Source organism: Chiloscyllium plagiosum, unplaced genomic scaffold (assembly GCF_037043375.1).
Source record: "Chiloscyllium plagiosum isolate Xiang-an unplaced genomic scaffold, Cpla_swu_hap1 HiC_scaffold_6, whole genome shotgun sequence".
NCBI classification, from domain to species: Eukaryota; Metazoa; Chordata; class Chondrichthyes; order Orectolobiformes; family Hemiscylliidae; genus Chiloscyllium; species Chiloscyllium plagiosum.
In genome coordinates, this window is record NW_028270144.1 from 94,272,203 (window position 1) to 94,298,157 (window position 25,955).

The 25,955-nt window shown below is 40.4% G+C and overlaps 1 protein-coding gene and 1 long non-coding RNA gene across 4 annotated transcripts in view; one reads left to right on the plus strand and one right to left on the minus strand.

Annotated features, from left to right (window-relative positions):
- LOC122550791 (relaxin receptor 1-like) overlaps nt 1–25,955 on the plus strand; it is a 159,039-nt gene that overhangs the window by 76,910 nt on the left and 56,174 nt on the right. For all 3 annotated transcript variants that reach the window (XR_015757451.1, XM_043692054.2, XM_043692055.2), the window contains exons 6-9: nt 2,341–2,412; nt 5,341–5,412; nt 20,724–20,795; nt 25,821–25,895. Coding sequence is in view for 2 of the 3 variants with exons in the window: in XM_043692054.2 (XP_043547989.1) it covers nt 2,341–2,412; nt 5,341–5,412; nt 20,724–20,795; nt 25,821–25,895 (291 nt within the window). In the remaining variant the exon portion in view is untranslated. The remainder of the gene's footprint in view (nt 1–2,340; nt 2,413–5,340; nt 5,413–20,723; nt 20,796–25,820; nt 25,896–25,955) is intronic.
- LOC148149811 (uncharacterized) overlaps nt 1–25,955 on the minus strand; it is a 90,062-nt gene that overhangs the window by 18,939 nt on the left and 45,168 nt on the right. Inside the window, exon 4 of the long non-coding RNA XR_015757452.1 lies at nt 25,746–25,848. This is a non-coding gene — a long non-coding RNA (uncharacterized LOC148149811). The remainder of the gene's footprint in view (nt 1–25,745; nt 25,849–25,955) is intronic.

Below are 25,955 nucleotides of genomic sequence, written 5' to 3' on the forward strand. Positions count from 1 at the left end.
TCCCATGATTCTAAAAGAGATAGCTTCACAGATAGTGTATTTTCCCTAATTCCCTGGATTCAGGGACAATAGACAATAGACAATAGGTGCAGGAGTAGGCCATTCTGCCCTTTGAGCCTGCACTACCATTCAATATGATCATGGCTGATCATCCTTAATCAGTATCCTGTTCCTGCCTTATCTCCATAACCCTTGATTCCACTATCCTTTTAGAGCTCTATCCAACTCTTTCTTAAATGAATCCAGAGACTGGGCCTCCACTGCTCTCTGGGGCAGAGCATTCCACACATCCACTACTCTCTGGGTGAAGAAGTTTCTCCTCATCTCTGTCCTAAATAGTGGACAGTCTCAGCACATTGCAAGTTGGTAAATGTAACACTGATATTCAAAAGAAGAAGAAGAGAGAAAACAGGAAAATCCTGTTTGACAAATTTATTACAGTTTTTTGAAAGGTAGATAAAGGCAAACCAGTGGATGTAATGCACTGGATTTCCAAAAGGATTAAATGAGGAAATATTCAAGAGGATATTACACAAAATAAGGGCTGATAGAGTTGGGGTTAATATTTTAACATGGGCAGGGACTAGTTAATAGATAGGAAGCAGAAAGTAGTGATAACTCAGACATATTCAAGTTGGCAGATTGCAATGTGTGGAGTGCTCCAAGTATCAGCACTGAGTCTCAGCTACCTATTCTCTATATTATTGACTTGGACAAAGAGGCAAGAAACAATGTAACTAACTGGTTGATGATACAATGCAAGCTTTGAACTCAAGAAATAGCAAAGAAACTTGGACAGGGTAAGTCAGTGGACAATATGGCATCAGCTGGAGTATAACCTGGAGAAGTATGAGATTATTCAATTTCGATGTAAAAATAGTAGAGAAGACATTTTTAAGGTTTAGAAGTTGTAAATCTTGATGCTCTGAGATATTTGTATAAGGACCACAAGAAGTTAGCATACAGGTACAGAAAGCAGTGAGGAGAGCAAATAACACATTTGACCTTTATTGTGAGGGATTGGAATTTGTTTTTATTTATGCACTCAGGCAATGTAAGCATGCTGGCTTGGCCAGAAACTATTGCCCACAGCGAATTGTCCTTGGGAAGGTGGTACTGAGCCACCTTCTTGAACCAGTCTTTGAGGTATAGATACATTCACAGTACTGTTAGTAACAGAATTCCAGTGACAGTGAAGGAACAGCAATATAACTCCAAGAAAAAAATGGAGTGTGGCTCAAAGAGGACCTTTCAAATGGCAATGTTCCCAAGCATCTGCAACTCTTGACCTGGTTAGTAGACGTTGTTGGTTTGCAATCCTTGGTAAATTTCTGTAGTACATCTTGTAAACGGTACACACTGTTAACACTGTGTGTCAGTGGTGAAGAGAGTGAATGTTGAAAGTGGTGGGGATGTGCCAATTAAGCAGGTTGCCATCCAGCACCCTGAGTGGTGTTGAGCTTCTATAGTGTCCTAGCCTCTGTCCTGCTCTGGTATCCACAGTATTCATAAAGTTATATATGATTATACAGTATTTATATAACCACCTCCATTTGTGCTGGGTATATCCCAGTTGACAGATTTTCCTCTGATTCTGTTAATTCCAATTTTGCTCGCGTTCTTTAATGCCGTACTTGATCAAATGGTGCCTTGATATCAATGGTATTCATTCTCATCAATGTCTGGAATTCAACTCCTTAATCCATGTTTGGACCAAAGCTGTATGAGGTCAGGAGCTGAGTGGCCTGACAGAACCCAAAGTGAGCAATTGTCATTTGATAGTATTGTCAATGACCCCTTCTTCACTTTGCTCATGATGTAAAGCATAAAGAAATTTTACTGCAATTGAATACTGCTTTAATGAGACCTCACTTAGAATATTATTTGTAATTTGGTCTCAATATTTAATGAAGAATTTATCCCCATTGCAGTCACTACAACAAATGTTGGGTAGACTAATCCTTGAAATGATGTACTTGTCCTACAACTGAGTAAATTGGGCCTAAGTTTTCTGGAGTTTGGAAGAATCAGAGGTGATCTTAGTGAAACCTACAAAACAGATAACAGACACAATAATGTTTTTTCCCTAGAAGTGGAACCAAAAAAAAAGGGATCTGGAAATACTTTCTCTCAAAGGGTTGTCAATTTTTTGTCCTAAAAGGTGGTGATGAAAGCATCATCATTGAATTTAACTGCAGATGTGAAGCTCCAAAATTTGTTGCCATTTTCCGAGCAGAAGTGACTAAAATTACCAATAATGTCACCATAATTCTTATTGTAAAATCTAAGCCATTATCTTTAATAATGTAACTACAATGTTGTTATGCCTTTGCCTTGTAGATATCTGCAGAATAACCAGATCAGATCCATCTCAAAAACTGCATTTTCTGGACTTTACAAACTCAGACGACTGTAAGTGAGTTAATGCTTAGTGATAAGGCTGACAATATTTTCCTGTTTAAACATAAATAGCATGGATTGCTTGGTTGCTGTGAGTAGATATTTGGCTTTCACAGTCATGATGGCAGCAGTCTGACCCTGCATGACACTAAATAAATCTTCCATGGCAACAAGTTTAGCTCAGGCTGACCTTCCACTGCAGCCTCTGCCTGTGCCAATATGGAAATTGAAATATCAGGCACCTGTTGCTACACCACATAACTGGAAGGAATCCACAATTCCTATCATGTAGGTGATTTCCTTTTCCATGCTGGAAAGGAACAGTTCCAAGATCTGCACAAAGCCCTGCATCAAATTGGATCTGTGCATTCTCCTTGCTCCTTGACAATAACAACAGGCTTGTGGCAGGCCAACCATTGCATTAAGTATTCTAGCATATGTTTCTATCAACTATTTTCTGTACACCCACCTCATTGAAGCCCTTATCTGAGTTTTCAACAAGTATAACTCCTTTCCACAGGGTGAGATTACAGGTGGGACACATTTTGGCATGGCCTGTCTATGATCAACATATGGTTCATAACCCACAATGTGCTCATCCAGCCTCTAAATTTCCTTCTACAATAGTCAAAATGCTAGAAGCTAAGCTGGTGTCAGCAAATGTCACAACACATGATGATGCTTCTTCTTCAGGCATCTGCTCTTCCTTATCTTCCATAAGAGGAGACAATGGGTTAGTGGTATTTTAATGCACTACTAATTCAGAGACCCAGATATTGTTATGGGGAACCTGGCTTTGAATCCTGAAATGGCAGATAGTAGAATTTGAACTCAATAAAAATATGGAATTAAGTCCAATGATGAAATCAATGTCAATTGTTGGAAAATCTGGTCTGGTCTACGTGTGACTTCAAACTCCAGACCCACAATGGAATGATGTGATGTGGTTGACTCCTAACTGCCCTCTGGGCAATTAGGAATTAACGGTAAATGCTGGCCTCACCAATGGTACCTACGTCCCATGAATGAATTTTTAAAAAGCTGACCCCTTCAATGGTGAAGATACATTACCCATCTCCACAGCAGTTACTGGGTATGTGAAAACATAAATGCACAAGAAATGGTTTGAGGTGAGAGAGGAGATGTTGGCTGGGTAAAAGAAGCTCCCACGGTCACAACATGTATGATTTGTACTTCATTCTAAGTTGCAGATTGGGGATGAAGTTGGACTTGAGAAGTTTCATATGCCATGAAGATAATTCTGAATGTTCTCAGGCCATTTCACATTGACTTCACAGGGCCAATGATTCACCCAATGATTCACAGGGCCATCTCCTCCACAGGGCCCAGGGGATTCAGGGCCCAGATGTCTGTCCCCTACCTATTCTCTGCTGCTACTTCTAGTTATGTATCATTTAACCCAACAAGTAAGAATGTCAATGATTGTGTTGCAATGTGCTTATGTGATGTCTGCCATACTGAATAACTCGAAGTGTGTGGAAATTATGAGCTGTGGATGTGAGGTTGCAACAATGTATGAGAATGAAGCAGAGGACATGGATGTTAGGCATGTATACTGATTGCTACAGTCCACATATGAGCAAAGGATGGGAATTGGTGCTTTGAACAGTGGATAAGGTTGTTGATGCAGTGGGCAGAATATGACATTTGAAGCTGCAGTCACTGACCTTGATCACTTGTGTGAGGACACTAATGTTTTGCCAACATTACAGTCAGATTTGCTGGGCTCTTTGAATTGGCCTGTGTGGTTACCTGCTCCTGTTTCCTTTGTAGTATATGCTTTTTGCAGAAAGGCTATCCTCCTTTTCACCTCTTGGTCTTAGACCTTCAGCATGAAATCAGCAACCCTGTATCAGACATGCTTCTCGATTGCCATGCTTCCTTCATTTTCTATTCCACCGCCTGCTGCAGCCAATGTGCATCTACCCTTTAAGAAGGGCAAGCAAAGTTAAAATTATCCTAGACGTGCATGCATCTGCCCCACCCCTTCCAAATATGCAGCCACTCAGCAGCCTGTTTCATGTGGACTGCGTGCTGAATGGTGATAAGTAGTTAGCACAAAGCTTACAAATGACTTACATTGCAGTCTCCCTTCTGGAAAAACTTCACTCTCCAACTTAAGTGAGAAAATAGTAATCTATGAAACCACAAGCATTGTCTTGTCTAAAAAATAATTTACTTCTGAAACCTGCCAATACTGAACAAAAGTGAAAATGTCACCTTTAAGCAGAGTTTAGAGAGAAATTGAAGTTTAAACTGGATTTTTCTATCTCTTCCAAATTGCAGTATATAAATTGGTCAGAGCCCTGAGAAGAAGAAATCAGCCATTTAAATAAAAAGAGTCTTAATATATTTGGAATGGTCGGAACACTGATTTGAAATAGATTTAATAGTACTTAATGATTGTTAGGGTCATGGCAAAGGGTGATTCCTAAGAAGACCTATATTTCAAAAATATTTAATTAGACGTTCACAGCAAAACTGAACTTGAGCATCCTATGTTATCACTCACGGTTATGTGGCAGTAAGTTTACTGTTGTCCCAAAACCAGGCCTTTTTATTCCTAAAATATATTGTAGAAAATTTTCGTCCAGCTATTTTGTTGTTTACCTTTAAAAATATTAGCCAATGTGTTATTCTATTTATATTTATTGGGACAAACTGTACTTTTATAGTAGTTGCTTTGCATCCTCAGTAAATGTAATGGAAGTATTTTATTATTTGGTCAATTAATGACATCATTCCAAAAATTATCCAATTCTACAATGAAAATAAACAGTGTAATCAGGATGGTTTGTTATCTTTCTCATTTTCTTTATATTATCTCTATTTTTAAAATATTTATAGATCTACTATAAATATAATGTAATGGTCTTGTTTGCAAGGTTATTTCAGTGCACATTATCTTTTGTTTTCTAGGTACATCAGTCATAATAGAATCATAGTTCTGAAGCCAAGAATATTTCAAGACCTTCATAAACTGAAAATTTTGTAAGTGTCTATCTGTCCCAGAGTGCTGTTCTGCTGCTATAGTGCAGCATCAATAATTTTACAGTGTATTGCTTGATCATTTCCAGTTTATTATAAATAACTTTTGAAGAATACTTTAATTCACAACATTTTTTGACTACTTGCTAATTATGTGTTTGTTAGAGTAAGCATTACATTTTAAACTGAAGTTTTGGCGACATAGACAGTTTGATTTAATTTTGAAAGGTTCTCATGCTAGTGAAGAAAATTTTTCATTTGAGTTAGATTTTTAACATACAAGTGTTAAGAGTAATTAATTGATGCATTAGGTACCTTTGAAGTTTAAATTTAGATGTAATTTTCTGCTTCCATCTCTGCAATCTGTAACACCAAATAAATTGTAAGTATAATTCCTCATATCAATTCATTAGTGAAGTTAGAAATGAGACTGATCATTTTTGTGAACAAGTTTGTAATTATGGGGATAATTTCACAGAATTATATTCTTGTTATGGAGATTCAGTAATTTGGATGTGCACATCAACCTACTGTAAATTATGGTATGGGTAAGGGGTGTGTTATCAAATGCTTAAAGAAATGTGGCTTGATAAGGACCAGCACTGTACACTATAGCTGGCTCCAACCTTAGTACACAACTTTCTCACATATTTGGCATGAAGTACTAAAAGTTTAGTATAGCAATAACATAAGGCTGCACCAGTACAGAGGCAGTTTGTGGAATATGTTGTAGTACCTTGGCCCCTGACACTAGCTAATTGGATGGTCCACAGGGTTTTTGGTACAGGCTTAGGAAAGGCAGGTGAGTGTTCTATATTTTTAGGATCGAATTCACAACCTCCATCCATCCTTCCCCAGGAGCAGACAGAAGTATCTTAATGTCAAAGGTTGAGAACCACTGTAAATCAAAGTGTCTTGGACCTATAGGACAATAAAACATAGGAGCAGAAATTAGGCCATTTAGCCCATCGGGTCTAGTCCACCATTTAATTATGACTGGTAAGTTTCTCGACCCTGTTCTCCCCCTTTCTCCCCATAACCTTTGATCCCCTTTCAGTTTTATATACACTCAATGACCTGGCCTCCACAGCGTTCTGTGGCAATGAATTCCATAGATTCACCACTCTCTGGCTGAAGAAGATTCTCTTTATCTAAGTTCAAATAGGTCTTCCCTTTTCTCTAAGGCTGTGCCCTTGGGTTCTAGTCTTTTCTACCATTGGAAACATTTTCCCAACATCCACTTTGTCCAGGCCATTCAGTATTCTGTAAGTTTCAATTAGATCCACCTCTTATTCTTTTAAACTCCATCGAGTATGGACCCAGAGTCTTCAAACATTCCTCATATGTTAAGCTTTTTATTCTTGGGACCATTAATGTGAACCTCCTCTGAACACGCTCCAGGGCCAGTACACACGTTCTGAGATATGGGGTCCAAAGTTATGCACAATACTCCAAATGTGGTCTGACCAGAGCCTTATAGAGCCACAGAAGTGTATCCCTGCTTTTATATTCAAGTCCTATCAAAATAAATGCCATAATTGCATTTGCCTTCCTAACTACTGACTCAACCTGCAAGTTTACCTTGAAAGAATCCTCGACTAGAACTCACAAGTCACTTTGCACTTCAGACTTCTGAATTTTCTCCCCACTTAGAAAATAGTGTGTGCCTCTATTCTTCCTAACAAAGTGCATGACCTCACACGTTCCCATCTGCCACTTCTTTGCCCACTCTCCTAACCTGTCCAAGTCCTTCTACCGCCTCCCCACCTCCTCAGTGCTACCTGTCCTTCTACCTATTGTTGTATTGTCTGCAAACTTAACCAGAATACCCTCAGTTCCTTCATCGAGATTGTTAATGTATAAAGTGAAAAGTTGTGGTTCCAACACTGAGCTTTGCAGAACACCATTTGTCACGGGATGCCATCCTGAAGAAAGAGCCTTTTATCCCTACTCTCTGCTTTCTGCCAGACAGCTAGGTTCATGCTAGCACCTTGCCTCTAGGCATGGACCCTTAACTTACTTAGTAGCCTCTTGTGCGGCACTTTGTCAAAGGCCTTCTAGAAATCCAGGTAGATAACATCCATTGGCTCTCATTGGTCTAACCTGCTCATTACTTCCTCAAAGAATTCTAGCAGATTTATCAGGCATGTCCACACCTTGATGAAACCATACTGATTTTGCCCTATTTTACCATAAAAGTCCAAGTATTCAGAAATCTCATTCTTCACAATGGATTCCAGTATCTTACCCACAACCGAGGTTAGGCTAATCGGTTTGTAATTCTCTATCTTTGGCTATACTCCATTTTTAAACAAGGGGTGTCACGTTGGTAATTTTCTAATCCTCTGGGACTCTCCCTGACTCTAGCAGTTCTTGAAAGATTACCACTAACACCTCCACTATCTCTTCAGCTATCTCTCTTAGAACTCTGGGGTGTAGTCCATCTGGTCCAGGTGAATTATCCAACTTGAGCCATTCAGTTTTTCTAGCACCTCCTCCTTGGCCACCAAACTCAGCTCTGCCCCTTAATCTCTTGAGTTTTTTTGGGATATTATTCGTGCTTTCCACCGTGAAATAATTATTCAGTTCCTCAGCCATTTCTTTGTTCCCCACTACTATCTCTCCAGTGCCATTTTCCAGTAGCCCAATGTCCATTTTTGCCTATCTTTTGCCTTTTATATACCTAAAGAAACTCTGACAGTCTTTCTTTATATTACTGGCTAGCTTACCCATGTATTTAATCTTCTCCCTCCTTGTTTTCTTTGTTGCCCTCTGTTGGTCTTTGTAAGCTTCCCAATCCTCTGGTTTCCCACTGCCCTTCACCATATTATATGCTTTCTCTTTTGCTTTTATGCCATCCCTGACTTCCATAGTCAGCCATGGTTGCCTCATCCTCCATGTACCATGCTTCCTTTTCCTCAGGATGAATATCTGTTGTGTCTCCTGAATTAGTCCCAGAAACTCCTCCCATCGCTGTTCCACTGTCTTTCCTGCTAAGCTCCTCTTCCAGTCAATTCTATCCACCTCCACCCTCATGCCTCTATAGTTGCCTTTATTCAGCTGATTCTATCTTCTCCCACTCAAATTGCAAAGTAAATTACATTATATTATGATTACTGTCTTCTAAGGGTTCCTTCACCTTAAGCTCCCTTATCAAGTCTGCCTCATTGCACAACACTAAATCCAGTATTGCCTGTTCCCTAGTGGACTCCATCAGCTGCTGTAAAAAGCCATTTCATAGACACTCCACAAATTCCTTTTCTTCCAATCTACTACCAACCTGATTTTCCCAGTCCACCTGCATATCAAAATCCCCCGTGATCACTGTAACTTTGCCTTTCCTACACATCTTTCTATCTCTTGGTATCGTCTGTTTCCAGCTCCTGACTACTGTTTGGAGGCCAGTACATAACCCCAACTATGGTTTGTTTATCTTTGCTGTTCCTCAATTCTACCCACACAGATTCTGGTCCTACTTTGTTTCTTACTATCGATTTAATTTCATTTCTTGCTAATAAGGCAACCCATCCCCTCTGTCTACCTGCCTATCTTTTCGATAGGATGTATATCCTTAAATATTCAGCTCCAAATTCTGATCCCCCTGCAGTCACGTCTCCACGATGCCCATCACATCATACCTGCCAATTTCAATTTGCACTGTAAGCTCATTTACCTTATTCCTTGAACTGCGTGCATTCAGATATAACACCTTCAGTCCTGTATTAACTGGCCCTCTTCTCAATGTCATTTGTTTATCCAGTGTGCTTGAAGTTCAATTGCTAACCCTTTCCAAACACTCTGTCCGATTTGTGTCTGTGCTGGAGAATTTAATAATCTCTCCTGAGTTCTGCATTCTTACCTCCTCCTTTAATTCAGGTTTTCTAATTTCCCCTGAAACTTTTGTAACTGAACACCCCCCCCCCCCCAACAATTAGTGTAAAACTCTGCCTACAGCCCTAGTTATATGATTAGCTAGGATTCTGTCCCTGCATGGTTCATGAGAACAGATGCCTTCTTCTCCAGTACTGGTGTTAATGTCCCATGAATTCAAATTCATTTCTCTCACACCAATCTCTAAACCTGTGCTCAAGTGTGCATCTGTTTTGCAGGCACAAGGCCCAAGGCCCACCCAAGGAGGGGATTACATCAAAGATGTAGACAGAGGATGAAATGTTTGCAAATCAACTTCCCACTCAGCGAACATACCATGACAACCGGCATCTGAGCTACAAATCTTAACACAAACCTTAATCAAAGATGCCTGCAGGACTATTTTAATCACAGGAAGTGGAATGTTCTTGAGCCTGGAATAAGTGTAGCAACTTCAGGTGCAGTAAGTCAGTACATGAAGTTCAAAATCTCACTTCAGGTATCTAGAGATAGAATGGAGTTCATGGGCTGAACATTATTCATTTTTTGACTAAATGTGAGTTGTGTTCTGCCTTTTGGAAGGTTTTTACCATAATGCTGACTGAAATTTCTCACCATATGAAAACAAACTCAGCTCATTAACTACTTACCCCACCCCTGCAGGATCCCTCTTGTCTGATTCTAGAACCATCTCACTATATGAAAGATGTTGTGAAACTTGAAACGGTTTAGAAAAGATTTACAAGGATGTTGCCAGGGTTTGAATGTTTGAGCTAAGGGAAGAGGCTGGATAGGCTGTGGTTGTTTTCCATGGAACATCGGAGGCTGATGGGTGACGTTATAGAAGTTTATACAATCATGAGAGGCATTGGTAGAGTGAATAGACAAGGTCTTTTCCTCAGGGTGGCAGAGTCCAAAACTAGAAGGCATAGTTTTAAAGTGAGAGGGGAAATATTTAAAAGGGACGTAAGGAATAACCTTTTCATGCAGAGTGTAGTACATGTATGGAATGAGCTGCCAGAGGAAGTAATGGAGGCTGGTACAATTACAACATTTAAAAGGCATTTGGACGGATATATAAATAGGAAGGGTTTAGAGAGAAATGGGTCAAATGCTGGCAAATAGGACTAGATTAATTTAGGATATCTGGTCATTATAGACAAGTTGAACTGAAGGGTTTGTTTCCGTGCTGTACATCTCTATAATTCTATGATTCTAAGTACAATCCCTGGAACAACTTGCCACTCAACAATATCTGCTGAAAGACTGGCAGTTTTTGAGGCCAGGCTATTTTTAAAAGGTCACTGTGAATCTGGACAAGCTCTGGCATTCAAGGACTTATTGTTAAAATGTCTGAGAAGGGGAAGATTTCACCACAATTCTCTGATAGGGATCTGGAAGTCTTGGTCAAGGTGGTGGTGCAAAGTTCTGTTCCTACACGACTGGCAGAGGAGGTCACACCACCAGACCTTAACAGCCCAAACCACCCAGGGCAATGCCATCTCTACAGTGCAAAAGGGTCAGCATGAACAAAGATGGGTTAAATGGCTCCTTTCTATGTTGTATCATTTCTGTGATTCTATGATTCTAAGATGGCCAGCAGTACTGTAAGAAGGTCAATGACCTTCTCTGCTCCACGAGTGGAAGTGCCACATTAATCTCTCTGCTACCTCACACTCAGTCTATCTCTACTACTGTACCCATCTGCCACAAAAGCTCAAGCTCTGCACTCTCGGAACTGCCTGCAACATTTTCTTCCCCACTTGCTTTCACTCAGCCCATAACACCCCAGACCACTAATCCAGCCTGATCTCTGCACTGCCTTCATACTCCCACAGAACCTTCAGCCGACCTGCACCAATACTAACCCAAGCTGAGGACTGAACACTTGCAATTGAAAGACAGGCAAAATAATGGCTGGTGATTATGAGTTAAACCATTTGCTAAATATTTTTTCTGTCACTCTCATACATTAAGGAGAGATAGGAAATGGGAGAATGAGAGGAACACAAGTAGCCAGGGTAATAAATGGATTGCTGAAGATGTCCCAAAGTTTCCTTCACAGCTTTGAAGGGTAGGTAGTGAAGGTAGAGGTGAAAATCACCAGCCCAGATGTATCCATTGCAACAGGGTGGAACACATTTGTTCAGAATGCTGGAAGTTGAGAGAAACCTATTGGAGTTCATAATAATGAGTCTGAAAAAGAAATTCAAAAGGAAAATGTCTTAGAGCAGATTGTAACTTTAACTACAACTAAGAGACCAAAGGTAAACATTGCTGTGAATGCAGAATGCAGAACCCCTTTTTCTTAAAAGGAAGCATGCAAGCCCATAGCTGTACAAAGAGATAGAGGTTACTCAAACTCTCTTGCTGGAAAGGGATTTAATTCTCCCTTCAGAGAGTTGAGTAAAAGCCAGCATGTTAGTAAATGAGTCAGCAGGAGAGTGTATCCCAGTTCCATTGTACAAATTTCAACTGAAGTGTGGTTTGTCTGAATTAGCAGTCATTGCATTAGTTAAGAAACTAGCTATGGACAAACTTGATGTATTCCTGGGGAATGATTTTGTAGCAGTGAAAGTCATAGCTTGCCTATAATCACAAAAGTTGTAGTTGTGGTTACAGAGATGGAATAGTATTACAAACAGGTTCTGGGTGATTTCACTTTGTGTAGTGACGAGTGCAATGGCTAAATCAAGTTCATCACTAAAGGTTGCAGTGATATCGCAAATGGTGTTAGGGCTGCTGAAATTTTATTTAGGAATAAGAATAGTTCAAAAGGGAATATTTAGCATGTCTTGTTAATTGAAGTCAGGAAGCAGATATAAAGTTAAGAAAGTCAGCAGCTGGCCAACATTGAAGATGAGGCCGAAGGAGCTCTAGTTTGCGATTATATTAAAAATGAAGTTTTGAAGAGGAAGTGGAGTCTTCCTCACAAACCAACAAATAAGAATGCATGGTTGTTCAACAAATAGTAGTACTACCCAGATATCGTAAGGCGATAATGTGAGTAACACATGAAGTTTGTATGGTAAGCCATATAGGAATAGAAAAATGCAGGAATCGATAACAGGTATTTTATATGGCCGTGACTTTATAAAGGCATACTGTAATTCTTTAATACATACCATGCAAGTCAGGCAGTAGGAGACCCTTAATATGTAATCAAATCAGCGTCTTTGATACCGATACCAGTTTTTGATGAGCTATTTGGTCATGTATAACTAGATTGTGTGTTATAACTACTGACATCTGTATGTCCTTGTGATTGTGGATATAACTACCTGGTTCCTATAAGCTGTTCCTTTGTGAATAATTACAGTTCAGGTAATAGTGGAAAAGTTTATGCAGCATTTTAGTTGCTATGGCGTATCAAGATACCAACTAATCAAGGTTTTAAATTTATGACTAAAGTTTTCGAGGAGATGCTTGGCTGTCTAAGTATAAAACAGTTGAAGTCAACTGAAATCAATCAGCAACAAAGGGAGCTATGGAAGCCTACTATCAGAGACCTAAAACAACGATTACAGCATTCTCTCATGAATACACAAAGAATTGGAACAGAGGATTAGATTTTTAACTATTTGCTCTCAGATTCTTAATGAATCTGCTTGGTTTAGTCCATTTGAATTAGATTATGGTCATGAAATTAGTGGTCCATTAAAATTGATTAAGGAAAGCTAACGTCTCACTGTTTAAGAAGGGTGGTAAAGACAAGCCAGGGAACTATAGATCAGTGAGCCTGACCTTGGTGGTGGGCAAGTTGTTTGAGGGAATCCTGAGGGACAGGATGTACATGTATTTGGAAAAGCAAGGACTGATTAGGGGTAGTCAACATGGTTTTGTGCATGGGAAATCATGTCTCACAAACTTATTTGAGTTTTTTGAGGAAGTAACAAAAAGGATTGATGAGGTCAGAGTGGTGATGTGATCAATATGGACTTCAGTAAGGTGTTCGACAAGGTTCCCCATGGGAGACTGGTTAGCAAGGTTAGATCTCACGGAATACAGGGAGAACTAGCCATTTGGATACACAACTGGCTCAAAGGTAGAAGACAGAGGGTGATGGTAGAGGGCTGTTTTTCAGACTGGAGGCCTGTGACCAGTGGAGCGCCACAAGGATCAGTGCTGGGACCTCTACTTTTTTGTCATTTACATAAATGATTTGGGTGCGAGCATAAGAGGTACAGTTAGTAAGTTTGCAGATGACACCAAAATTGGAGGTGTAGTGGACAGTGAAGAAGATTACCTCAGATTACAATGGGATCTTGATCAGATGGGCCAATGGACTGAGAAGTGGCAGATGGATTTTAATTCAGAGAAGTGCAAGGTGCTGTATTTTGGCAAAGCAAATCTTAGCAGGACATATACACGTAATGGTAAGGTCCTAGGGAGTGTTGCTGAACAAAGAGACCTTGGAGTGCAGGTTCATAGCTCCTTGAAAGTGGAGTCGCAGGTAGATAGGATAGTAAAGAAGGCGTTTGGCATGCTTTCCTTTATTGGTCAGAGTATTGAGTACAGGAGTTGGGAGGTCATGTTGTGGCTATACAGGACATTGGTTAGGTCACTGTTGGAATATTGCATGCAATTCTGGTCTCCTTCAGGTCGGAAAGATGTTGTGAAACTTGAAAGGGTTCAGAAAAGATTTACAAGGATGTTGCCAGGATTGGAGGATTTGAGCTATAGGGAGAGGCTGAACAGGCTGGGGCTGTCTTCCCTGGAGCCTCGGAGGCTGAAGGGTGACCTTATAGAGGTTTCCAAAATTATGAGGGCATGGATAGGGTAAATAGGCAAAGTCTTTTCCCTGGGATCGGGGAGTCCAAAACTAGAAGGCATAGGCTTAGGTTGAGAGGGAAAAGATATAAAAGAGACCTACAGGGCAGTTTTTTCACACAAAGGGTGGTACGTGTATGGAATGAGCTGCCGGAGAATGTGGTGGAGGCTGGTACAATTGCAACATTTAAGAGGCATTTGGATGGGTATATGAATAGGAAGGGTTTGGAGGGATATGGGCCGGGTGCTGGCAGATGGGACTAGATTGGGTTGGGATATCTGGTCGGCATGGACGGGTTGGACCGAAGGGTCTGTTTCCATGCGGTACACCTCTATGACTCTATGTTGAATTACATGTCCATGTCTAGAAAGAAATACAGGAGAGTGTAAGATAGCACATGAACATTTGAAAGTTTGAATGTCAAAATGGAAGAATGGCAGAACAATAACCAGCAATTAGAATGTTTCAAGTGAAAGATGAAGTATTTATATTACTGCATTTGCCATTTGAATCTCTGAAAGTGAAATTCAGATGGACAATACAAGGTAGTTAGGAGTGTTAGTAAAGTGATTTATCTGATAAATACACGTGACCATAGGAAAAAAAAACACGAGTTAGGTCATATGCTGGAAACATATCATCGTAGTGAAGAGGATAAGGAGGAACAAGCATACCACCTAATAAGTGTAGTGGGAGGTGACAGAGACAATAAGAGTGATGTAGAAGGATACAATTCAACTATCTAACTCAGAAATATTGGGACACGGAGACATTAGGATGAGGACAATTCTCCTAACACTGTGTCTATTTGCTTACTGCACATAAATATGTTTGCCTCATAAGCTGTTGGCACATAGTGCAGGTACAAGTGTAATATAATACTCTGCTGTACTGCAAGCTGCATGCCCCCTTGACTGAGGGCTGCTGACCAGAAAGGCAAGCTACTTGGTTGTTTATTGCCACGGCATAGATGTTGCAAGTATAAAAGTAGGTACTAGTGAGTGAGCACTCAGAGTAATTGAGTCAGCCTGAGATGCAACCTGGTCCAACGCATGAGCTGAGTGCCTGTCCCTGTGTGCAATGTATTCCTGTGCTCAAAATGCTCCTGTGTAGCCTCTCAATCAATGCCAGTTGCTGGTGTGCCCTGCAATGCAAGTCTGTGCTTCCAGACCACTCTACAGCTTATCAGACAGGTGCCATTATGGTCATGAGGCATTGGCAAATGCCAGGTACTAATATTCTTACATGCAGATCATGCTCTAAGGTCCAATTTGAACCAAAGCAACATGGAGGTCTTTCAGAGCAAGGGGTGAGCTGATGCCAAGTACCCACTTTGATTTCCATGTCAAATTATCTTGATACCTAGCTTTTTTGATCAGTATGGTAAGAAAGGCAGCTGAGTATTAAAACATGGAACATTGCAGTGCAGTACAGGCTTTTCAGACCTCAATGTTGCGCTGACCTGTGGAACCAATCTAAAGCCTATCTATCCTACACTATTCCATTTTCATCCAGATGTTTATCCAATGACCATTTAAATGCCCTTAAAGTTGGCGAGTCTACTACTGTTACAGGCAGGGCGTTCCATGCCCCTACTACTCTCTGAGCAAAGAAACTATGTCTGACATCTGTCGTATATCTATCACCCCTCAACTTAAAGCTATGTCCCCTCGTGCTAGTCATCACCATCCAAGGAAAAAGGCTCTCACTGTCCACCCTATTTTACCCTCTGATTATATGTCTCAATTAAGTCACCTCTTAACCTTCTCTCTAACAAAAACAGCCTCATGTCCCTCAGCCTTTCCTCATAAGATCTTCCCTCTATACCAGGTAACATCCTAGTAAATCATCTCTGAACCCTTTACAAAGCTTCCACGTACTTCCTATAATGTGGTGACCAGAACTGTACGCAATACTCCAAGTGTGGCAGCACCAGAGTTTTGTACAGCTGCAACATGCCCTAATGGCTCCGAAACTCAATTCCTCTTCCAATAAAAGCTAACACACCCTATGACTTGTTAACAACCCTATCAACCTGGGTGGCACATTTCAGGGGTCTATGGACATAGACACCAAGATCTCTCTGCTTATCTACATTGCCAAGAATCTTACCATTAGCCCAACACTCTTTATTTCTGTTGCTTCTTCCAAAGTGAATTACCTCACGCTTTTCCATATTAAACTCCATTTGCCACCTCTCAGCCCAGCTCTGCAGCTTACCTATGTCCCTCAGCAACCTGCAACATCCTTCAGCACTCTCCACAACTCCACCAACTAGAGTGTCAACTGTAAATTTACTAACCCATCCTTCTACGCTCTCATCCAGGTCATTTATAAAAATGACAAACAGCAGCGGACCCAAAACAGATCCTTGCAGTACCCCATTAGTAACTAAACTCCAGGATAAACATTTCCCATCAACCACTAGCCTCTGTCTTTCAGCTAACCAATTTCTGATCCAAACCGCTAAATAACCCTCAATCCCATTCCTCCGTATTTTGTGCAATAACCTATCATGGGGAACGCTATCAATTGTCTTACTGAAATCCATAAATGCCACACCAACCGCTTTATCCTCATCCACCTGTTAGGTCACCTTCTGAAAGAACTCAGTAAGGTTTGTGAGGCACGACCTACCCTTCACAAAACCGATCAACTTATTCCTTTCTAATTTATTACAAATCTTATCTCTTATAACCTTTCCCAATACTTTACCCACAGCCAGAGTAAGGCTCACTGGTCTCTAATTACCAGGGTTGTCTCTACTCCCCTTCTTGAACAAGGGGACAACATTTGCTATCCTCTAGTCTTTTGGCACTATTCCAATAGACAATGATGACATAAAAATCAAAGCCAAAGGCTCTGCAATCTCCTCCGTAGCTTCCCAGAGAATCTTAGGATAAATCCCATCTGGCCCAGGGAACTTATCTATTTTCACACTTTCCAGAATTGCTAATACCTCCTCCTTGTGAACCTGAATCCCATCTGGTCTAGTAGCCTGTGTCTCAGTATTCTCAATTGACAATATTGTCTTTTTCCAATGTGAATACTGCCGAAAAATATTCATTTAGCACTTCTCCTACCGCCTATTATTGAGGTAAGTTGCCTATTAACAAGGCATTTAATAGGCAGTAATTCCCATTTGGCAACTCACCATTTCCACATGAGAAACTCACTTCACCTTTCGCCAACACCATAAAAAATAAAGTGAGATGCTCCTGATATCAAGATTGGCTCATTGTATTGCTCACATAATTTTGCCACAAATCTCCTCATAGTCCACATTGCTCAGAGCCCTATAACATTTTGTCTATTAGCTTTAGATTTCAGAGGCCTGTTTTTACATACCTATATATTTGGCAAAAGATTTATGATAGAAACTAACCACAAATAACTGGCTATGATTTAATGAAAATCATTGACCACGAAGCATTTTCTGAAAAAGTTCCAAGGATTTGATTGTGAGTTTAGTTAAAGGATATGCCAAGAGCATATGCCACATAAATGCAAAGAGATCACTGCCTATCCTTGGTTCAAAATTGCATCCAACCTTTTTCATGTTCATGGAAATAACTACATTGTCATCGTTGATTACTAAGTACCCCATCAATCATTAATTGCACAATTTGTTCAACATACTGTCACATACACACTAAAATCTCAATTTTAGCTTATTATAGTGGCATATTGTTCAGATTGAATCTGTTCATTTTATTCCAAACATAATGGAAAATGGGCCATAATTTACTGGTAAGTCATTCCAAGACATACATAATAAATGGGATATTGACCGCATTACTTTTTTTCAGTGTTACCCCAAGTCTAGTGTGTAACTATTCACACAGTCAATTACTTAATCCTCAAATGTAGACAGATCAAGCACGCTCTACACATTCCAATGTTATATTTGAGAGCAATACCTCTGAGTGTGCACTCATTCTATCACTGTCATGACTCATATTTGGCAGTGTGTACCAATTTACCAACTCATGCCCAAAATATGCTTTTTGAAACTTGAGAGCAGCTCATAAAATTGCAACAGAAAATGACCATTGTGCATCATTAAAATTTTTTACAAAGTTGTCAAAACTACTAATGGGACAAGTTCACATTCAGGAACCCACAGAAGGCACATTTCAACCAGACAAAGGGACAAGAATATGCTCAGAACTGAGATCCTATGTGATCACCACACATAACAGCACAGTGGTGAGACAGAACTGAGGACACATCAATTGTGTTCTAGTTTCCCAACTAGTTTCCAGTCCTGTTGCATCATCTACAAGCTTCCAAATATAAATAGGAACGATGGATAATCACCACCATGACATCAGGATATATCAGCAAATTACATCCAGAATGGAGGCTCCTTGTGTCATTATTCATTGGAGTAGCACAGTAGAAATAAAATAGTATTCCTAGAGTCATCACAAAAGTTAAATTTTTTTACAAAAATATGCAGAGTTCCCAAATTACCTGTCTTCGAAGCTCCAGGTTTAAGAAACCATGAGTAGGTTTCTGTACTTTACTAAACATTACTATTTATTACAAGTAAGTCTACTCTAACTATGGGTAAATAATTAGGAACTGTCAGTATTTAACCCCACTAAATAAAATCCCCTTATAAACACCCCTTGCATGCACATACATTCTTCTACGTGTTGCCAACCAGAGCAGCATTTGGATACAACTCCTTGACTCCAACTGATTTGCAAAAAGAACACGCAGCTTGAACGCGCAGCTGTACAAATGCTGCATACAATGAATGTCAGGTTACTGGCTTTCAACAACATGTAAACAGGCAGGAGGCTGAAAGAACACGGTGGCACAGTGGTTAGCACTGCTGCCTCACAGCGCCAGAGACCCGGGTTCAATTCCCGCCTCAGGCGACTGACTGTGTGGAGTTTGCACGTTCTCCCCGTGTCTGCGTGGGTTTCCTCTGGATGCTCCGGTTTCCTCCCACCATCCAAAGATGTGCAGGGTCAGGTGAATTGGCCATACTAAATTGCCTGTAGTGTTAGGTAAGGGGTAAATGTAGGGGTATGTGTGGGTTTCGCTTCGGCGGGTCGGTGTGGGCTTGTTGGGCCGAAGGGCCTGTTTCCACATTGTAATCTAATCTAAATCTAAACACAACAAGCCAGGCAGCATCAGGAGGTGGAGAAATCGACATTTTAGGTATGACGTTTCTTCAGGACTTGAGATGCTTGGTGAACCATTCCCTAAAGTTTATGTTCGGTTTTCCCGATGTCGAGAAGACCACAGAGGCAGGTGGAAGAGAGGCAGGTGAACATTTGTTTCAACTGGAAGGAATGTTTGGGGCCTTGGGTGGAGGTGAGGGGGGTGGTGTCAAAGAGCTGGAGCGCTGAGGATGTCACGGCATTGAAATATGTAGCAATCCTACACCAATCCTTGGCTTTTAAGACAGTTTTTTTCTCATTTCAGAATTCAATTAAAAATACACAAAAATTATTGTACACTTGTAAATAGCTAAACTTTCTTTTGGAAAGGAGACAGATGTTGTTTGTATACCCTGCCTTTAAAATAATTCACCTTTAAGGACTCCATATATACAATGTTGTAGCTCTGCCTGGTTATTAGTCTGCTTTGAGTTTGCAAACTGCACACATAGAAATCAGGCAGTTGCTGTAAATGCCTGCTTCATAAATTATAACATGTTTTACTGTTCCCAATAAATTAACCCAGTGCGTTAATCAATCCCAGCAATTAATTATTAAATTGTTCTTATTAACATGACAACCGATTCCCTCCTGCTTTTGCTGCTCCTGTAGTCATTGTTTATATCTTGAGGAGCAGCAAGAGTGGGGAGAGAGAACATGTGATTGGAGAAGTATGAAAAAGACAGAGTGTCTCATTGGAAGAGCAGATCTTCATAGATTCTATCTCTTCCATAACCTTTAATGGTGTCTGAAATTTGATTAATTGATGGGCCCCTAACACCCCTGCCCATGCAATTTGAATCTGATTTTCCAATATGTTTTCGAAGTATGGGAGCGAAAATGTTAGATGGTGACAAAACCACCTGATAATCCATCAGTCAGCTCCATTAAGAGATGACAGGCAGCGTGACAGCCTTATCATAGCCCTTGACACTGCATTTGGGTCACTAGCAGCTGCTGGCCAATCAGAGGTAGGAAGCATTTTGGTCATAAGTTCTGCTGATTGAGGACTACACCTTGGAGGATCCAGCAGTGAGAAAAAGAATCATTTGTATCTTCTTGGAATGGGGTAGGGAGACAGGAGTCAGGGCTCAGAGACAAGGACTGGGGTTTGGCTACCACCCCTTCAACCAGAAGATAGTTCATCCTGGTTTTCTCATTTGGGTAACATTTCACCATTGCTGGAGAGGCCAGTGTTTGGAAAAGTGGCAGATCAAGGAACTTAAGGGGCCTTGAATCGACCAGTTAAGAACTTTAATGACTTGTGAATAAAAAGAGTCCCAATGAACCTGCTTATTCAGCACTTAAATGATGTAAAGAGAGAAGGGAGCGAGTTTCAGTCAGGACCAGCTCATCTCATTATGTCCCCTTTTCACTGCCGCTTCTCACCTTCAGAGAGGGAAAACTTGAAGTTATAGTCTCAAAAGCAAAATCTTTCAACCTAAGTCTTGCGTATTTTGTGTTTCTTACTTGAAATACTGTAATTATTCTTTCAGATTTCTTGATGACAACTTTATATCAAAAATATCACCATCATTTTTTATTGGACTGAAGTCTTTGTTGATTTTGTAAGTTCATTTCTTTCACTTACAATTTTGTAAATATTCAGCGGGTTCTCTTTATGATGTCAATTTACTGCCGTTCATATTTTAGTGGTCGAAAAGGTATTCAAATGTTTACAACTAATTTACTGATGCCATTGTTCTAAATAAGGCTGATTTATTTTCACATTTCTCTGATGTATAGGATATGATGCAGAATGCATTATAGAAAATGTATTGCTCACACAAAAATTCATTGAGCTCACTGCCACCGATGAGTCATCTTGCTTATTCTTTTGGAATATTTTATCTTGCCTTGAAATAATCTACATAATACTGTACCTACCAAATAAATATTCAAACATGCCATCAAACAATTGATCCAGTTTTCTCTCTTCTGCTTACTTTTGCAAACATGAGCAGGGAGAACAGTATCATCTGAGATTCAGCAATACCATTTTCCTCCAATCAAACCTACCTTAGAAATTCACATTTGAGGCCAATAGTCAGTGATTTGAAATTTGTGCATTCAACAACTAATTTGTTTTGTCCCTGTTGCGTCTTATCCATTTCATTCCTGTTACAACCCACAAAATGCCCAAAAAGGATTTTTAAAACATCAAAATTAACCTGCAGGTGTAGTCCTCACATGTCAAACTTCAAAACTAGAAAAACTGACAGTGGAGAAATTTACAACTTAACAATTTGCCCTGGTCATAAAACTAATGTGGGTAGCATAACATTTAAGCTGAAGATATAAGTCCTTCACGTTATTGGAAGAAAGCACAATGTAACTGCATAAAATTACCTTGAAATCACATCATGAATCTGAAGTTAAAAATCACACAACACCAGGTTATAGTCCAACAGGTTTAATTGGAAGCACACTAGCTTTCGGAGCGACGCTCCTTCATCAGGTGATTGTGGAGGGCTCGATCGTAACACAGAATTTATAGCAAAAATTTGCAGTGTGATGTAACTGAAATTATACATTGAAGAATTGATAATGTATAATTTCAGTTACATCACACTGCAAATTTTTGCTATAAATTCTGTGTTACGATCAAGCCCTCCACAATCACCTGATGAAGAAGCGTCGCTCCGAAAGTTAGTGTGCTTCCAATTAAACCTGTTGGACTATAACCTGGTGTTGTGTGATTTTTAACTGTGATTTTTAACTTTGTACACCCCAGTCCAACACCGGCATCTCCGAATCATGAATCTGAAGTAGTATTTATCCTCCATGTCAGCAGTAGCCTTAATTCCATTTATTTGTCTTGTTCTTACATCCCTTTATCCTTTTGTCCTTTGACCATCAACTAACCTGGTCTGTAATACTATCCCTGTTCTCATGGCCTTTGCTTCATTTGTGAATATCACTTCTCCAGTCTCAGAACTGTTGTGGTGTGCATATACTTTTAAAGGTGGAAATCTTAAAACTGCTATCCAAAACAAGACAGGATGTGATATATTCACATAAATCTGTAGACAGTACAGAGCAGCAGTGCTACAGGTCAGATATGTCCACATACCTTCCCGAATATAGTCTTACTTTCAAACAAAGAATCAATTTTATTATTTTGCCAATCCTTGATATATAGTTGATGAATTTGTGATAAACCTTTTCTAAATTGTTTACATTTAATCATGTATCCATGCTCTTTCAAGTACTTTTCTTACTTGTATCAACTCCTTTGGGAGGTTTGCTAGAGCTCTTCGGGAGGGTTTAAACTAGATTGGCAGGGGTGTGGGAACCGGAGCTACGGATCAAATGATGGAGTATGTAATGAACAGTCAGACACAGCGTGCAGAGAGTCTGTGAGGAGGGAAAGGCACTTGATAGGGAAAAGCTGCTGTCAGTGGGATGCATTGAAGTGTGTCTATTTTAATGCAAGAAGTATCAGCATTAAGGATGATGAACTTAGAGCATGGATCAGTACTTGGAACTATGATATAGTGGCCATTATGGTTGACTTGGGATATCACAGGGGCAGGAATGGTTGTTGGATGTTCCAGAGTTTAGCTGTTTCAAATGGAATGGTGGGGGGGGGGGGGGGGGGGGGGGTGGGTGGGTGGGGGTGGTGGGGGGGGGGGTGTAAAAGAGGCGGAGGAGTGGCATTGCTAATCAGGGATAATATCACACCTGTAGAAAGGGAGGTTGTTGAGGAAGATTTGTCTACTGAGTCATTATGGGTGGAAATCAGAAACAGTCACTTTATTTGGACTTTTTTACAGACCCCACAATAGTAATAGAGACATGAGGAGCAGATTGGGAAGCAGATTTTAGAAAGGTACAGAAGTAACAGGGCTGTTGTCATGGGTGACTTTATCTTCCCAATATTGATTGAAACCACTTTAGTTCAAATAGTTTGGATGGAGCAGTTTTTGTCAGCTGTGTCCAAAAACGGTTCCTGACTCAATATGTAGATAGGCCAACTAGAGGGGAGGCCATATTGGATTTGATGCTTGGCAAAGAACCAGGCCAGGTGTCGGATCACAACACCCTGACCTTTACTATAAGCATGGAGTGGGATAGGAGCAGACAGTATGGGAAAGTATTTAATTAAGGGAGGGGGCATTACAATGCTATTGGGCAGGAACTGGGGCACCTAAATTGGGAGCAGATGTTCTCACGAAAATGCACAACAGAAATGTGGAGGTTGTTTAGGAAGCACTTGCTAATAGTGCTGGGCAGGTTTGTCCCACTGAAGCAAGGAAGGGATGGTAGGTTGAAAGAACCTTGGGTGACAAAGGATGTGGAACATCTTGTCAAGAGGAAGAAGGAAGCTTACTTACAGTTGAGGAGGCAAGGATCTGACAGGGCTCTAGAGGGTTACAAGATAGCCTAGAAGGAACTGAAGAATGGACTTAAGAGATCTAGAAGGGATCATGAAAAAGTAATGATGAGTAGGATTAAGGAAAACCCCAAGGCGTGTGAGGAACAAGAGGATGGCCAGAGTGAGGGTGGGGCCGATCAGGAATAGTTAAGGGAACTCATGCCTGGAATTGGAGGATGTAGGGAAGGTCCAAATGAATACTTTACTTCAGTATTCCCTACTGAGAGGGACCTTGGTGTTGCTGAGGACAACATGAAACAGACTGATATGCTGAAACAGGTTGATGTTAAGTAAGAGGATATGCTGAAAATTTTGGAAATCATAGATAGATAAGTCCTCTGGGCCAGATAGGATATACCCTAGGATTCTATAGGAAGGGAGAGAAGAGGTTGCCATGCCTTTGGTGATGATCTTTGTGCCCACTGGAGTAGTGCCAGATGATTGGAGGGTGGAAAATGTTATTCCCTAGTTCAAGAATGGTAATAGAGATAAACCTGGGAATAACAGACTAGCCAGTTTCATGTCTGTGGTTGGGTAACGTATTAGAGAGAATTCTGACCGACGGGATTTTTGATTACTTGGAAAACATAGCTTAATTAGAGATAGTCAACATGGCTTTGTGAAGGCAGGTCAAGCTTCACAAACCTTATTGAATTCTTTGAGGATGTGACAAACCACATTGATGAAGATAGACCAGTGGATGTGGTGCTCATGAATTTTAGCAAGGCGTTTGATAAGTTCCCCTTGGTAGGCTCATTCAGAAAGTAAGGATGTATAGGATACAGGGAAATCTGGCAATCTGGATACAGAATTGGCTGACCCTTAGAAGACAAAGGTTAATGGCAGATGGAAAGTATTCAGCCAGGTAGCTTGGTGACCAGTGGTTTTCAGCAGGGATCGGTTCTGGGACTTCCGCTCTTTGTGATTTTTATAAATAACTTGAATGAGGAAGTGGAAGGGTGGGTTAATAAGTTTGCCAATAACACGAACATTGGTGGAGTGGTAGATAGTGTGGAGGACTGTTGTAGTTTGCAACGGGACATTGATAGGATGCAGAATTGGGCTGAAACGTGGCAGATGGAGTTCAACCTGGAAAACTGTGAAGTGATTCACTTTGGAAGGTTGAATTTGAATGCAGAATACAGGATTAAAGGCAGGATTCTTGGCAGTGTGGAGGAACAAAGGGATCTTGGGTCCATGTCCATAGATCCCTCAAAGGTGTCACCCAAGTTGATCGGGTTGACATATGGTTTTCATTAGTGGGGGGGGGGGGGGGGTTTGAGTTTAAGAGCCGCGAGGTTATGCTGCAGCTCTGTCGAGCCCTGGTTAGACCACACTTAGAATATTGTGTTCCGTTCTGGTCACCTCATTATAGGGAGGATGTGGAAGCTTTAGAGAGGGTTCAGAGGAGATTTACCAGGATGCTGCTTGTACTGGAGGGTATGTCTTATGAAGAATGGTTGAAGGAACTAGGGTTTTTCTCATTGGAGTGAAGAAGGATGAAAGGTGACTTGATAGAGGTGTACAAGATGATGAGAGGCGTAGATAGAGTGGATGGAAGTGGCTATCACAAGGGGGCATAATTTTAAGGTGATTAGAGCAAGGTATAAGGACGATGTCAGAGGTAGGTTCTTTACACAGAGAGTGGTGGGTGCATGGAATGCACTGCCAGCAGTGATTGTACAGTCAGATATATTAGGGACATTTAAGCAACTCTTGGATAGGCACAAGGAAGATAGTACAATGAAGGTTATGTAGGTTAGTCTGATCTTAGAGAAGGATAAAAGGTGAGCACAACATCAAGGGCCAAAGAGCCTGTATTGTGCTGTACTGTTCTATGTTCTATGTTTCTCAGTCACTAGAAAGATTTGGAGCAGAAATTATGGCTTGGTGTGTCCCACTCATGAGTAGAAAATGAATGTGATTTGAGCCAATTTCACAGACAAATATTCCTTACCCAAAGGGAGCTTCAGAGACATCTGATCCAAAATTGTGTTAGGACATTTTTCAAGCATTACAAGCAGCTAATGAAAACAGGGTAGGTTCCTTGCATATGGAGGTAGAAAATTGAAGGTTGCAGAATTAATATTAACAATTTAATAATATCAATATTAGTTATTTCAAGCCAATAAACAATTACCTTCTTCATTTGTAGTTGTGTTCTTTTGCTACATCATATTTCTGCAAATACTGTAGTAAATCTGTTTTGCTTTAGATCGATGGTTAACAATATACTGGAAAATCTGCCAAAGAAAACAATATGTGCTGAAATCCCAAATGTGCATTGGCTGTGAGTGAATACAATTTCTACTTATTTAGAAAGTTAGTATTTTTCTTTCTGATGTAACTT